The 14,718-nt window shown below is 51.4% G+C and overlaps 1 protein-coding gene across 1 annotated transcript; it reads right to left on the bottom strand.

Annotated features, from left to right (window-relative positions):
* Nucleotides 1–1,346: 1,346 nt before the first annotated feature.
* On the bottom strand, nt 1,347–14,162 carry LOC101597188 (ubiquitin-like modifier-activating enzyme 1). Its single transcript, XM_045139405.1, has 3 exons — nt 14,145–14,162; nt 13,840–13,935; nt 1,347–4,520 (listed from the first exon to the last, which is right to left on the bottom strand). The coding sequence occupies exons 1-3, from the start codon at nt 14,160–14,162 to the stop codon at nt 1,347–1,349; spliced, it is 3,288 nt and encodes a 1,095-aa protein (XP_044995340.1).
* Between the last annotated feature and the right edge of the window lie 556 nt (nt 14,163–14,718).

The following is a 14,718-nucleotide window of genomic DNA, read 5'->3' on the forward strand; positions in this document are numbered from 1 at the left end:
TTTGAGGCTCGATTCCCCAGGACCCACATTAGCCAGATGCACAAGGGGGCGCATGCACCTAGAGTTTGTATGCAGTGGCTGGAGGCCCTGGCATGCCCATTCTCTCTGTATCTGCCTCTTTCTCTCTGTCACTCTCAAGTAAATAAACAAACAAAAAAAAAATAGTGGGCTGGAGAGATGGCTTAGCAGTTAAGGTGCTTGCCTGGGAGGCCTAAAGACTGATGTTCAACTCTCCAGATCCCACATAAGCCAGACACACAAAGGTGAGGCAAGCGCAAGGCCGCATATGCCCACTAGGAGGCACAAGTGTCTGGAGTTCAGTTGCAGTGGCTGAGGCCCTGGAGGGCCAGTTCTTTCTTCTGTCCTTGCTCTCTCCAAATTTTTTTTTTTTTTTTGAGGAAGGGTCTCACTCTAGTTCAGGCTGACCTGGAATTAACTATGTAGTCTCAGGGTGGCCTTGAACTCACAGCCATCCTCCTACCTCTGCCTCCCGCGTGCTGGGATTAAAGGTATGCACCACCACGCCTGGCTTCTCTAAAAAATATTTAAAAATTAAAATATTTAGAAAAAATTAGGGTTGCATACATTATCAAGGGTGAGAGGCTATTTACTGTGGAATGGGCAACTTACCAATGGCTACCCCAGTGATGAACCTGACAATTTTAGGTGTTTTTAAATATTTTATTTATTTTTATTTATTTGAGAGAGGGGGAAAGGGGCATGTAGAAAGAGAAAGAGGCAGAGAGAGAGAGAGAGAGAGAGGTTACGCCAGGGCCTCCAGCCACCGCAAACGAATTCCAGACGCATGCGCCACCCCGTGCATCTGGCTTTACGTAGGTCTTGGGGAATTGAACCTGGGTCCTTTGGCTTTGCAGGCAAGCGCCTTAACCGCTAAGCCATCTCTCCAGGCCTAGGGTGTTTTTTTTTAATGTTTTTTGGACAAGGTCTTAGTATGTAGCCCAGCCTGGGCCACGCGATTTTTTCCGGGCATGAACACGGCACCTTTTGCTTCCTCGGGTAGACTTTCGGGTTGTTTTCACCTCTTGGCTGCGGTAAATAATAGTGCAATAAAAACTCCATGTACAACTTTTTGCTCGAATATGTTTTTTTTTTTCTGGGTTAATATCTTTTTATTATTATTATTATTATTATTATTATTGGGGTTTAGGTTCTAAACAGGTAGAAAGCAGTGGCAGTAAGGTCTGGGGGGGAGGAAGGGGATGCTAAGGGTGAATATCGGGCTTGGCTAGACTGACCACTGCCAAAAGCCAAACGCGAGCCCAGGGGCTGGGGAGGATACGGGCAGGGCGTGCTGGGGCCAGCGTGGGGACGGACCCGCGTGGCGGTCAGCGGATGGCGTATCGCACGTAGGGGACCTCGACGTCCTCGCCACTGACGTCATTGCAGCAGAGCTCCAGGACCAGCGCCCGCACGTGGCGGCCAGGCCGACGCTTGGACACGCGGCTCACAATCTCCGTCATGGGCTGGTCCAGCCGCTCCCTGAGCTTGGCGGCCGGCATGAAGAAGGAGTACAGCATGGACACGCCCTCGGACACCATGGTGACTTCGAGCTTGTGCTCCGTCTTGAAGTAGTCGAGAAATTGCTGCAGGGTCATCTCCTTTCCGTCCGGCTGCAAGCCCTGGACCTCGAAGCGATCCCATAAGGTCCATTCTTGGTCGTAGTACCGGTGGCGGGGCGCGGCCAGGGGCTCGGAAAAGCCGAAGAAAGGCAGAGCCAGGTTGAGGAAGCCGTTCTTGTAGGAGCGCAGCTGCCGGTGGCCCTGGACCACCTTGTACAGCTCCAGGCACACGAGGCCGACCACGGCCGCCGTGGTGGTGGCGATGGCCGGGCTGATCTTGCCCGCGATCAGCTTGCTCTGGTGCCGGTCTGCAGGCGGGATGTCGTAGTTTTCCGCCCGGAGGTTGGACGCGGCCACGATGAAATCCATGTGGAAGTTGCTGTCGTCGTCCTTCTCAAAGTCGATGGGGTGCATCTTGAACCCGGGGAGCTTGTCCGGGCTGGGCAGCATGGCCTTGAGTTCCTGGAGGTGGCCGTTGTCCACGGAGGCGTTGGAGCTGTGCAGCTCCTGGTCCGACACGTGGATCTTGATGTCCGGCTTGGGGGTGAATTCGGGGACCTGCACGGACTGCAGGAGCGTAGCCAGGGCGGCTCGGTCCCGGGAGCCCGGGAGCCCGTAGGTCTGGGCAAAGAGGTTGGCGGCGGCCATCACGTAGTCCAGGTGCAGGGGGTTGTTCACGTCAAAGGTGAGCGGGTGTGGGCAGCGCTTCGGCCCAGACCAGAACGGGGCTCCGGAGCTCGTGAGCTGCTGGGGAGGAAAGTTGTGCAGCAGCTGCCAGATGTTGTTAGCATACTGGGTGTGCCAGTGGTGGCAGGCCCATGCCACGCAGTCGGCCCAGCTGTGCGGCCGCTGCAGGACCAGGCTCCGCTGCAAGGCCTCCAGCACCTCCAGAGGCTGCGTGCCCGCCAGTCGTAAGGTCCGTTCCACAAACTTGGGGTCTGCGAGGTACTGGTTGACGTTTTCCGCGGGCTGCTTGAACAGGCCTTCGAATTCATCCCGCGCCCACTGCAGGGTGTGCTCGATGGCATTGGGGAAGTTCTTCAGCGTGCAGATGGGGATGGACTTCTCCGGCGGGTCCTGGCTGGAGCTGTACGACTCGGTCAGGAACGGGATCACGACCTGCACGTTCCCCTTGGTGCCCAGCGTGCCGGACTCCAGCAGCGGCTTCCGGTAGTACACGCAGCGGCGGTCCACGTACATGCGGGCGTCCACGTTGTCCAGGGCGTTGGCCACCCCGTCCAGCCTCTGGAAGAAGTCATCGTTGTAGATGGGCTCTGTGTCAGGGCCCACCCGGTTCTGGTGGCTGGTCACCCGGATGCTCGGGTTCATCTGACGCACCGCTGCCCTGGCCCTGTCTGACTTCATCTGGGTGACATCCCAGGGCCGGAAGAGAAACTGCCGGTTCAGATTGGATTTCTCAATGGTGTCCATGTCCGTGACGGTGATTTCGCCGCCGTCCCCGCAGCCCAGGCCGATCATGGCAAAGTTCTTGAGCAATTCGCAGCCGATGGCTCCTGCACCCACCAGAAAGTACTTCTGCTCGCCCAGCTTCCCTTGCAGCCCCGAGCCAAACACCGCCACCTGCCCATCGTAGCGGCTCTGACGCGGGAGGCACTCCTCCTCCGTGAGGGCACCTCCGTCCTCGGGGAGACATTCCAGGGCATCGAAGTACAGCCACTGCATGATGGGCATGAACTTCCCAGAGCAGGCTTTCATGGTCTCCTGGGCAGCCAGGCCCCCGATGAAAGCATTCATGGGTGCCAGGTCGCCGGCAGCCACGTAAGCCAGCTTGCGGATGAGGTCTTCGTTCAGGCTGCCCTGCTGCGCCTCGGGCAGGGACTGGGCATTTACCACCTGGGCCAGAGCCACCAGCTCTGTGGCGTCCTCCTCGTTGTGAGGCCGGGGTGGCCGGCCGTGCTGGGCGCAGAAGCGGTGCAGGGCCTGGAAGCCGATATGCAGCTGGGCAGGGCGAGAACACTTGGCGAAGTCGGTCACCACAAAGTCAGGCTGTGCCAGCGAGGCGGGCAGAGACTTAAAGCTAATCCTCTTGGGGACTTTGACCTGCCTGACGATGCCTCCACGGATGTAGTCGGAGAAGCTGGTGGTGTCACAGATACTGAAGGTGTAAGGCCCCAGCACCTTGATCTCCATGGGCTGGCTGCCGTTGAGCTGGACCATGCCCTGGACCTCCGAGAAGGAGACACAGTCGCCGCTCTCGAAGCCGTGCCGGGCCTCGTCCAAGCAGGTGACCACGCCGGGATTGTCCTTGGTGACCATGGACACCATGGCGCTGAGAGGCTGCTCGCCATTGGGATCGGTCAGGACCATGTCCTCTCCGAAGTCACAGAAGAGCTGTCCAAAGAGGCCTCGGGTGTCGGCCACCACCAGCTTGATGCCCCGGCCGTGGCAGAACTCCCCCAGCCTCAGCTGATCTTCCAGGGGGCTGTTGGTGAGGACGACCACCTGGAAGCCGCTGAGGAAGTCCTCGACCAGGGGTCCCGTGTAGGCCGTGACGGTCACGTAGCTGTTGAGCTCGGCGAGCCGGGGCTGCGACACCTCGGCCCGGTTCTTGCCTATGTCCTCCTCGCGCAGGTAGAACTGAGAGGAGAGGTCAGCCCACTGGGCAGTGCCCTGGTCATGGAGGGTGACAGCCTTGACCCCGCCCAGGATGATGTTCTTGGCGATCTCCACGCCCAGGCCCCGCAGGCCGGACACCAGGATGCGGGACCTCTGCAGCATCCTCATGGTCTCCCGGCCCAGCACGTAGAGCTGCCGCGAGTAGAGACCCTCGTCCAGGGGCGCCTCGCTGCCGCTGTTCTTCGCCATGCCGGCGGTTGGCACCCGGGGTGGGGGGACACTGCGGACACCACGCACCGGCTCGCTGGGGCAGTTGGAACCTGGCTCTGGATCACAGGGGGCCCCCGACGCGTTGGCACTTTGCTAGAGATGGGCATCAATGGAGAGCCGCCCCCTCCTCCTCCTCCTCCTTCCTCCACCCCCACCGCCGTGGGTCGTGCGGGTACCAGCTCCTCAAGGCTCCCCGAAGCCAGGCCCGGGCATCATCACCTCCTCCTCCTCCTCCTTCTCTTCCTTCTCCGCCCTGAGGCCTGGGGATGCCAGGATCGCTGCCAGCCTTCTGCCTGCCTGCCCAGGCCGCTGCGGTCGCGCTGGTCCCAGCCACGTCCTCCTCCTCCTCCTCCTCCGCCAGCCCCGCAGCAGCCCACGCAAGACCGCAACGGCCGAGCGGGGCCTGCGCCCCTCCCCCACGCCGGCCCCTCCCCCCCACAAGCCACTCCCCTCCCCTACACCAGCCCCTCCCCTTCCTCTCCCACACCCCAGCCCCTCCCCTCCCCCGCCCCAGCCCCTCCCCATCCTCTCCCCCACGCTGGCCCCTCCCTTCTCCTGCCCCACACCAGCCCCTCCCCCACACCAGCCCCTCCCCTTCCTCTCCCCCATGCTGGCCCCTCCCCTCCCCTCCCCCACACCAGCCCCTCCCCCCTCCCCCTCCCCTTCCTCTCCCAGCCCCTCCCCTTCCTTTACCCCTGCTGGCCCCTCCCCTCCCCCACACCAGCCCTTCCCCCACACCAGCCCCTCCCCCACACCAGCCCCTCCCCTTCCTCTCCCCATGCTGGCCCCTCCCCTCCCCCACGCCAGCCCCTCCCCCACACCAGCCCCTCCCCCACACCAGCCCCTCCCCTTCCTCTCCCCATGCTGGCCCCTCCCCTCCCCCACGCCAGCCCCTCCCCTTCCTCTCCCCCATGCTGGCCCCTCCCCTATCCTCCCCCACACCAGCCCCTCCCCCACACCAGCCCCTCCCCTTCCTCCCCCCCATGCTGGCCCCTCCCCTCTCCTTCCCCACACCAGCCCCTCCCCTCCCCCACCCCTCCCCTTCCTCTCCCCCATGCAGTCCCCTCCTCTTCCCTCCCCCACCCAGGCCCCTCCTCCCCCACCCAGGCCCCTCTCCTCCCCTCCTCCAGCCTGCAGGGGGGGGGGTCTCGCTGTGGCCCAGGCCCACCTGGGATTCACTATGCAGTCTCCGGGTGGTCCTCCTTACCTCTGCCTCCCCAGTGCTGGGGTTAAAGGCGTGCGTCACCAATTTTGGCAAGATCTGTTTTTTCCTTTCCGTTTCTTTTCTTTTCCTTTGCTTTCTTCCTACTTTCTTTCTTTTCTTTTTTCAAGGTAGGGTCTCACTCCAGTCCAGGCTGACCTGGAATTCACTATGTAGACTCAGGGTGGCCCCGAACTCATGGCGACCCTCCTACCCGAGTGCTGGGATTAAAGGCGTGCGCCACCAATCTTGGCAAGATTTGTTCTTTTCTTTTTTTTTTTTCCTTCGGCTTTTTGAGGTAGGGTCTTACTCACAAAACAAAAATTGCTTTATAATTTCTTTCTTTCTTTTTTTTTTGTACTCTTAATACATTTTATTTATTTATTTATTTTGGTTTTTCGATTTAGGGTCTTGCTCTGGCCCAGGCTGATGTGGAATTCACTCTGTAGTCTCAGCGTGGCCTCAAACTCACAGCGATCCTCCTACCTCTGCCTCCCCAGTGCTGGGATTAAAGGCGTGCGCCACCAATCTTAGCAACATCTGTTTTTTTTTTTTCTTTTCTTTTCTTTTTTTGATTTTTCGAGGTAGGGTCTTACTCACAAAACAAAAATTGATTTATAATTTCTTTCTTTCTTTTTTACTCTTAATAAATTTTATTTATTTATTTATTTTGATTCTTTGAGTTAGCCTCTCACTCTGGTCCAGGCTGACCTGAAATTCACTATGCAGTCTCAGGGTGGCCTCAAACTCATGGCAATCTTACTTCTGCCTCCCCAGTGCTGGGATTAAAAGCATGCGCCACCAATCTTGACAAGATCTGTTTTTTTCTTTTCTTTTTTTCTTTGTTTTGGTGTTTCGAGGTAGGGTCTTACTCACAAAACAAGTATTGCTTTACAACTTCTTTCTTTTTAAAAATCTTGTAATAAAATTTATCTATTTATTTATTTTGTTTTTTTGAGGTAGGGTTTCACACTAGTCCAGGCTGACCTGGAATTCACTCTGTATTCTCAGGGTGACCTGGAATTTATGGTGATCCTCCTACCTCTGCCTCCCAAGTGCTGAATAAATTTATTTTTTAAAAGAAGTTTTTATTTATTAGAGAGAGAGAGAGAAACAGACAGGTATATGAGAGAGAGATTAAGAGAGAGAATAGGCACACCAGGGCCTTCAGCCATTGCAAACAAACTGCAGACACATGTGAACCCTTATGCATCTGGCAAACGTGGGTGCTGGGGCATCCAAACTGGGTCCTTTGGCTTTGTAGGCAAACACCTTAACTGCTAAGCCATCCCTCCAGTCCAATAAATTTATTTATTTATTTTTAAATTTTATTTATTTATTTATTTGAGAGAGAGAGAGAGAGAGAGAGAGAGAGAGAATGGGCACAACGCCAGGGCTTACAGCCACTGCAAATTAACTCCAGACGCATGCGCCACCTTGTGCATCTGGCTTATTTGGGTCTTGGGGAATCGAACCGCGGCCCTTAGGCTTCATAGGCAAATGCCTTAACTACTAAACCATTTCCTCAGCCCATGAACTTCATCTTTTATCTTATCCTTTCCTATTGTCTGACGGTTCAATTTTTTAAAACTTCATTTAAAAAAAAGTATCAGCATTTAGTTCCTCTCTTTAATTCTTCTTTGTTAATAACAAAGGCATTTACAATTAGAGATTCCTTACCCTCTTCCAGAAATAATTTAACAGTAACTCATCTATTTGATATGAAGCATTTCTATTTTCATTATCACTAAGTGTTGTTATTATTAATCTCACAGAGTCCCACTGTGTAGTCGAGGCTAACCCAGAACTTGTGGTTCTTTCCCAGCTTTTCCCAAGTGCTGGGATTTCTGGTGTGTACCACCATATCCCACACCACAGCATTACAAATTTTTTAAAACTTTTTTCCTTATTTTATTTTTATTTATTTGACAGAGAATGAGGAAGACAGAGAGAGAGAAGGAGAATGGGCATGCCAGAGCCTCCAGGCCACTGCAAACGAACTCCACACATGTGCCCCCTTGTGCATCTGGCTAATGTGGGTCCTGGGGAATCAAACCTGGGTCCATTGGCTTTGCAGGCCAAGTGCCTTAACCACTAAACCATCCCTCCAGCCCAATTTAAAAAAAATTAAAATATTTATTTTTATTTATTTATTTGAGAGACAGAGACAGATACATATATATATATAGAGAGAGAGAGAGAGAGAAAGGGAGGGAGAGGGAGAGAATGGGTGTGCCAGGGCCTCCAACTGCTGCAAACAAACTCCAGATGCATGTGCCACTTTGTGCATTTAGCTTATGTGAGTCCTAGGGAATCGAACCTGGGTGCTTTGGCTTTTTAGGCAAGCGCCTTAACTGCTGAGCCATCTCTCCAGCTCATATTACTAATTTTAAATAGTTTATGAAACTTAATTTTTTTGAAAAAATATTTTATTGTTTGTTTATTTCAGACAGAGAGAAAGAGAGAGAGAGAATGGGTGTGCCAGGGCCTCCAGCCACTGCAAACGAACTCCAGACGCGTGTGCCACCTTGTGCATCTGACTTATGTGGGTTCTGGGGAATTGAACCATGGTCCTTTGGCTTTGCAGGCAAATGCCTTAATTGCTAAGCCATCTCTCCAGCCCATATTACTAATTTTAAGTAGTTTATGAAACTTAAATTTTTTAAGTCAGGGGGTCACTGAAGAGAGACTTCGTAAGGTTTTCTGTGTCCATGTTCAGGTGTCTGAGCAGATCTCCTGGGTCAGTTGACTTGCTGGATCTCACGTGCAGCCTTTGCCTTCAGGGCTATGGCAACTCTGGGTGTACTTATTCACTCAATCATCAAACCAAGAAACACAAGCATTTCCTGGTGTGAGAGTGAGGTGCTGGGATTCATTTTCTCCCCATTCTGAAATTTTTTAAAATTATTTTTATTTATTTATATGAGAGTGACAGACAGAGAGAGAAAGAGGGAGAGAGGGAGAGAATGGGCATGCCAGGGCCTCCAGCCACTGCAAACAAACTCCAGACGCATGTGCCCCCTTGTGCATCTGGTTAACGTGGGTCCTGGGGAATGGAGCCTCGAACCGGGGTCCTTAGACTTCACAGGCAAACGTTTAACTGCTAAGCCATCTCTCCAGCCCCATTTTCTCCCCATTTTGTTTGGGCCCTGATAGAGTCCTACATTGGAATTTGATACCATCTCTCTCGCCTCCTCTCCATCCCAGAGCAAAGCAAGACTCAGTTTTGAAATCCAGAGTGACTAGTTAAACAGGTTCAAGTTCGTCTCCTAGTGTGCCGATCACCATCCATTTCCGAATATCCTGGCCTCACCTGCATTTGAACCTGGACTCCCTCCCACTTTTGTGTGGCTGCAAGAATGAATCTCACGATTGGAATTCTGCCCTGGGAACATTGATAGCAGCCATTTAAAAAAAAATATTGATACAGGCTAATTGTCCATAGCTATGAGATACAGTGTGATGTTTCATTATATGTGTCCATTGTGAAATGATGATAGCAAGTGGATGTAACCTTGAACATCCTTCATCTCTTTGTTGTGAAAACATTTAGATCTCTTCTAGCTTTTTTAAAATATACAATGCGTTACTGACATATGTAGCCATGCTACTGTAAAATTCCTGGAACACACTGCTGTTTCAGTTCCTTCTTAAAAATGAGGGAGAGGGGGCTGGAGAGATGGTTTAGCGGTTAAGCGCTTGCCTGTGAAGCCTAAGGACCCCGGTTCGAGGCTCGGTTCCCCAGGTCCCACATTAGCCAGATGCACAAGATGGCGCATGCGCCTGGAGTTCGTTTGCAGTGGCTGGAGGCCCTGGCGCGCCAATTCTCTCTCTCTCCCTCTACCTGTCTTTCTCTCTCTGTCTGTCGCTATCAAATAAATAAATAAATAAATGAACAAAAAAAAAGTTTAAAAAAAAATGAGGGAGAGGGAGAGAGACAGAGAATGGGTGCGCCAGGGCCTCCAACCACTGCAAACGAACTCCAGGCGCATGCGCCATCTTGTGCATCTGGCTTACGTGGGTCCTGGGGAGTTGAACCTGGGTCCTTTGGCTTTGCAGGCACTACTAAGTCATCTCTTCAGCCCTCGTTTCCTTTTTGGTACAGAATTTTGCTATGCAGTCCAGGCTAGCCCAGGCTGACTTTGTGATCCTGCCTTAGTCCCTCAAGTGCTGGGATTATAGCACTTGGTCAAGCCACACCCATTTCCCACCCCTATTTCTCATCAGGGCCCAACCTTAGGTTCCTAGGTCAGACGAGATTAGGCACATCCGGGCTGGTATGGCTGTAGACCCAACATCCTGCCATCTAACAGTGTGTCATTGTCTCCACGGTTAGTTTTCCCCATCTTTCTCTGCTTTCCCTCTTTAGCCTCTGCTAAGCATGATTCTACTCTGAACTTCTATGAGATCAGCTCTTGGAGAGTTCACACATACGCGAGCCGATGTAGTACCCATCTTTCCGCGCCTGACTATCATACATGCTTACCCACAGCTCTCGGCTTATCCATGACGCCAGGATTCCGTTCTTTTTTATACCTGAATAGAATTCCAGCGTGGGTATATACTGTGTTTGCTTTATCCATTCACCCATTGCTGATTGTACATCTTGCAGCCATCTCAGTCAGTCAGGCGTCTTCATGCAAAACCTAGATGTACTATCATCCAGTGTTATGGGAAACTTCAACTCTTTGCCTTTGTCCCCTAATTTTTTTTAAAGCTTTTTTTTTTGTTATTTATTTGAAAGAGACAGAGGGTTGGGCTGGAGAGATGGCTTAGTGGTTAAGCGCTTGCCTGTGAAGCCTAAGGACCCCGGTTTGAGGCTCAATTCCCCAGGACCCACGTTAGCCAGATGCACAAGGGGGCGCACGCATCTGGAGTTCATTTGCAGTGGCTGGAGGCCTTGGCGTGCCCATTCTCTCTCTCTCTCTGCCTTTCTGTCTCTGTCTGTCACTCTCAAATAAGAGAAATAAATTAAAAAAAGACAAGAGGCAAAAAGCTTAAAAAAAAAAAACAAACAAACAAGAGACAGAGGGAGAGAGAGAGAATGGGTGCACCATGGCCTCCAGCTTCTGCAAAACAAACTCCAGACACATGTGCCGTCTTGTGCATCTGGCTTACATGTGTCCTGGGGAGTTGAACCTAGGTCCTTTGGCTTTGCAGGCAAGCATCTTAACTGCCAAGCCATCTCCCCAGCTCTGTTTTCTTCTTCTTTTTCTTTTCTCTTTTTATTTTAGAGAGAGAGAGAGAGAAAGAGAGGCTGAGGGAGAGAGAATTGGCATGCCAGGACCTCAGCCACTGCAATTGAACTCCAGACTCTAGCACCACCAAATGGGCATGTGTGACCTTGCGCTTGCCTCACCTTTGTGCGTCTGGCTTTCATGGGATTTGGAGACTCGAACATGGGTCCTTAGGCTTCACAGGCAAGCGCCTTAACAGCTAAGCCATCTCTCCAGCCCCACCCCATTTTCTTTATCTGCTCATCCGTTAGAGGAACCTAGGATGGTTCCGAATCTTGTCTACTGTGAATAATCAGTGCCAAAATAAACACGAATGTACAAGTGCCCTGAATGCGCTCAGTTGATATTTGTTGGCTGAAAGAATGAAAGGGTGGACAGAGGTCTCCAGAGGAGGAGGCTATGGAGCAAGGAGCTTGCACTGCCTGGAAAGAAACAGAAGTGTTTTGTGCAAGGGCCAGGTGTTGAAGAGGGAGTGAGCGTGAGTGTGTATATAGGTATCATGTGAACATGTGGGTAAGTGTGTATATTAGTTTGCAGGGTGGCTGCTAGAGGTTGGATTTGGGATCCCCTTAAAGGACAGTGTGTTACAGGTCTGAGTCCTGGGCTGCTGCTATTGGGGTCCCCAAAGGACCATGTGTTAAAGGTGTGGGTCCTGGGGTGCTGCTATTGGGATCCCCAAAGGACCATGTGTTAAAGGTGTGGGTCCCGGGGTCCTGATATTGGGAATGGTGGACATTTCACGAATGGAGGCTTGGTGGGAGGTCCTTAGGTCATTGGGGCGTGGTCTGGAGAATCCAGGGATCCCACCCCCTTCTTCCTTCTCTGTCAGTGCGTGGTCACTACGTGTGATTTTGCTCTGTCATGGGTTTTTCGTGATGCGCTGCCCACTTACGGGTCTAAAAGTAACAAGGTCAGTACATCATGCACGGGCTATGAGCCAAGAGTTGGACACAGTGGCTCACACCTGTCATCCTAACACTGGCCTGGGTGTGGTGGCACGCACCTGTGTTATCCCGGCCCTTGGCAAGGTAAAGGTGGAGGCTGTCCCCCAAAAAATTGGAAGTTGAGCTGGAAAAACGAGGCAGAAAGATTTCTTGAGCTCAGGGTGTGCGATCAGCCTGGGTAAAATAAAAACAAAAGACTTACCTCTAAAACAAAAAATAAAAAACAAAAAATACCGTAAGTCAGCCTGGTTTTTACTGACTGCAAATTGCTTTTGCACCACAGCAAGGTTAAGACATGGTAAACCAAAACACTGTGAATCCAGGACGCTCTGTGTTTACATATGTGTGTCTTTATCATGGCTATGACTATGTAAGCATATGAATGTGTATGTGACTGTGTGTGTGTGTATGTGTGTCACAGATAAGGGAAGGGTTCCCTTATACCTATGCATGTAAATACATATGTGCAATTGTAAACAACGTGTGTGTGTGTGTGTGTGTGTGTGTGTGTAAACACTCCAGGCAGAGGAAACAGCATTTGCAAACCAATCATGCTGTTTTTGGAGACTCTGGTACAGTTTGTATTCCTTTTGGTTTTGGCCCGCACGCATGTCTATTTGGGCTTAGTTGCCTGTTCATCTAACATACGTACCAGTTTCCTGTGGCCTTCCTCCGTGAGTGTTTCAGGACCCTCATACTGCCCTGTTACTCACGGTTACCACATCAATGGCCGCACACAAACATTCACTCACCCTTTCTGTTGTGTTATAAAAGTGACAGATAAACCAGGCATGGTGGCGCATGCCTTTAATCCCAGGACAGGCCCACCTTGCACTCCAGCCTCCGCAGGCAATAATATAGGGCGCTACAAGTGCACACAACACACACACACACACACACACACACACACACACACACACACACCTCTCCCTCCCTCTCTCTCTCTCTCACACACACACACATATCTCTCCCCCCCCACACACAGAAAAAAATAAAAGCATTCCCTTCCTTTGTCTCTGCAGGGCGGGGGTGGCACCCAGGGCCTCGGGGGGTGCCAAGGCAACTGTTCTGTCTCCCGCTGCCCTGTTCTCTTCCTTTGGTCCAGTAATTCCACTTAGGGAAAGTTGTCACAAAGAAATAATTCCACAAAAGGAGAAGAGCTGGAAGCTATTGTTTCAGCCTTATCTGTCACTTTTTTTGTTTGCTTGTTTGGATTGTTTTTTTTAATTTAATTTTTTTTTATTTATTTATTTGAAAGCGACAGACACAGAGAGAAAGACAGAGGGAGAGAGAGAGAATGGGCGCTCCAGGGCCTCTAGCCACTGCAAACGAACTCCAGACGCGTGCGCCCCCTTGTGCATCTGGCTGACGTGGGACCTGGGGAATCGAGCCTCGAACCGGGGTCCTTAGGCTTCACAGGCAAGCGCTTAACCGCTAAGCCATCTCTCCAGCCCTGTTTTTGTTGTTTGTTTTGCTTGCGAGGTAGGGACTCTAGCCCAGGCTGACCTGGAATTCACTATGTAGTCCCAGGCTGGCCTCAAACTCACAGCAATCCTCCTACCTCTGCCTCCCGATGCTGGGATTAAAGGCTTGGAGTTGTTTTTTTTTTTTTAATTTTATCACTACATTTTTATTGCAATATAGTACTATTTAAGCACTTAAAAATGGAAGGTGGACAAAGATTAAATTAAGACAAGGTAAATTGACTAAATATCTGGTTTTTATATGAATAAAGGTCGTAACCACACTGTGCTGCTAGGAATTTTATAGTTATCTAATTAATAAAAAGAGGGCTGGAGGGATGGCTTAGCAGTTAAGGTGTTTGCCTGTGAAGCCAAGGGACCCAGGTTCGATTCCCGAGGACCCACATTAGCCAGATGCACAAGGTGGCACATGTGCCTGGAGTTCGTTTGCAGTGGCTGGAGGCCCTGGGGCACCCATTCTCTCTCCCTTTTTCTTTGTCAAATCAGTAAATAAGTAAAAATATTTTTAAAGAAAAGAACCAATTTGCCGGGGTTATTGGAGCTCACATTCTTTGACTGCCGGTGCAGAATCCTTGTCTGCCGGCCCGACGCTTGTCTGGCCTGGGCACGGGCGTTGACTTCTGATGGTGGTGTGTTGAGCCTCTGCCGTGAGAAGGAGCTCGTGAAATTCAGAGCTAGGTGATCTTGTGTGCTGGGGTGTAGTTTCCAATGTTAGAAGGGTTCTCTGAGGCTGAAACCTGCTTCCTCAGTGCCTAGCTCTGGATCCTGTCTTTCTTCTCAAAGCCATGGGGCAGGCAGTGTCCCCAGCAGCTTTCCTTTGAGAGCATCATGTTTCCCAGGCTTGTCCACACTGTCGCGCGGATGAACATCTCATTTGTGTCTTGTTGTCAAATCACGTTCCATTGTGTGAGATGTTAGCAGAGTACCTTTAATAAAACGAGAAGAATATGAACAAAGTGTGGTGCAGCGTTATGTAGGGAACAGCATGCAAAGGACCATCAAGTCTTTCTTAAATAATATTTTATTTTCATTTATTTATTTGACAGAGAAAGAGGAGGAGGAGGAAGAGGAGAGAGAGAGAAAGAGAGAGAGAGAGAATGGGTGCACCAGGGCCTCCAGCCACTGCAAATGAACTGCAGGCACACGTGCCACCTTGTGCATCTGGCTAACGTGGATCCTGGGGAATTGAACCTGGGTTCCCTGGCTTCGCAGGCAAACGCCTTAACTGCTAAGCCATCCCTCCAGCCCAAGAGAGGGAAGGAAGAGAGAGAAGGTCTAACTATGTAACCAAGGCTGGCCTCCAGCTTTCCATCTCTCTGCCACAACCTCCACCAAATATTTGCCCACCTCTCACTTATTTTGCTCTCAGATCTTAAACATTTTTATTTATTTTTTCACTTATTTATGAGAGAGAGAGAGAGAGAT

The sequence above is a fragment of the Jaculus jaculus genome, chromosome 21, assembly GCF_020740685.1.
Source record: "Jaculus jaculus isolate mJacJac1 chromosome 21, mJacJac1.mat.Y.cur, whole genome shotgun sequence".
Classification (NCBI taxonomy): Eukaryota; Metazoa; Chordata; class Mammalia; order Rodentia; family Dipodidae; genus Jaculus; species Jaculus jaculus.

Coding starts and splice junctions, on each gene's coding strand:
- LOC101597188 (XM_045139405.1), bottom strand. Junction 4,521..13,839: donor TGCACCGGCAGTCAAAGAAT/GTGAGCTCCAAT, acceptor GCCCATCTCTAG/CAAAGTGCCAACGCGTCGGG.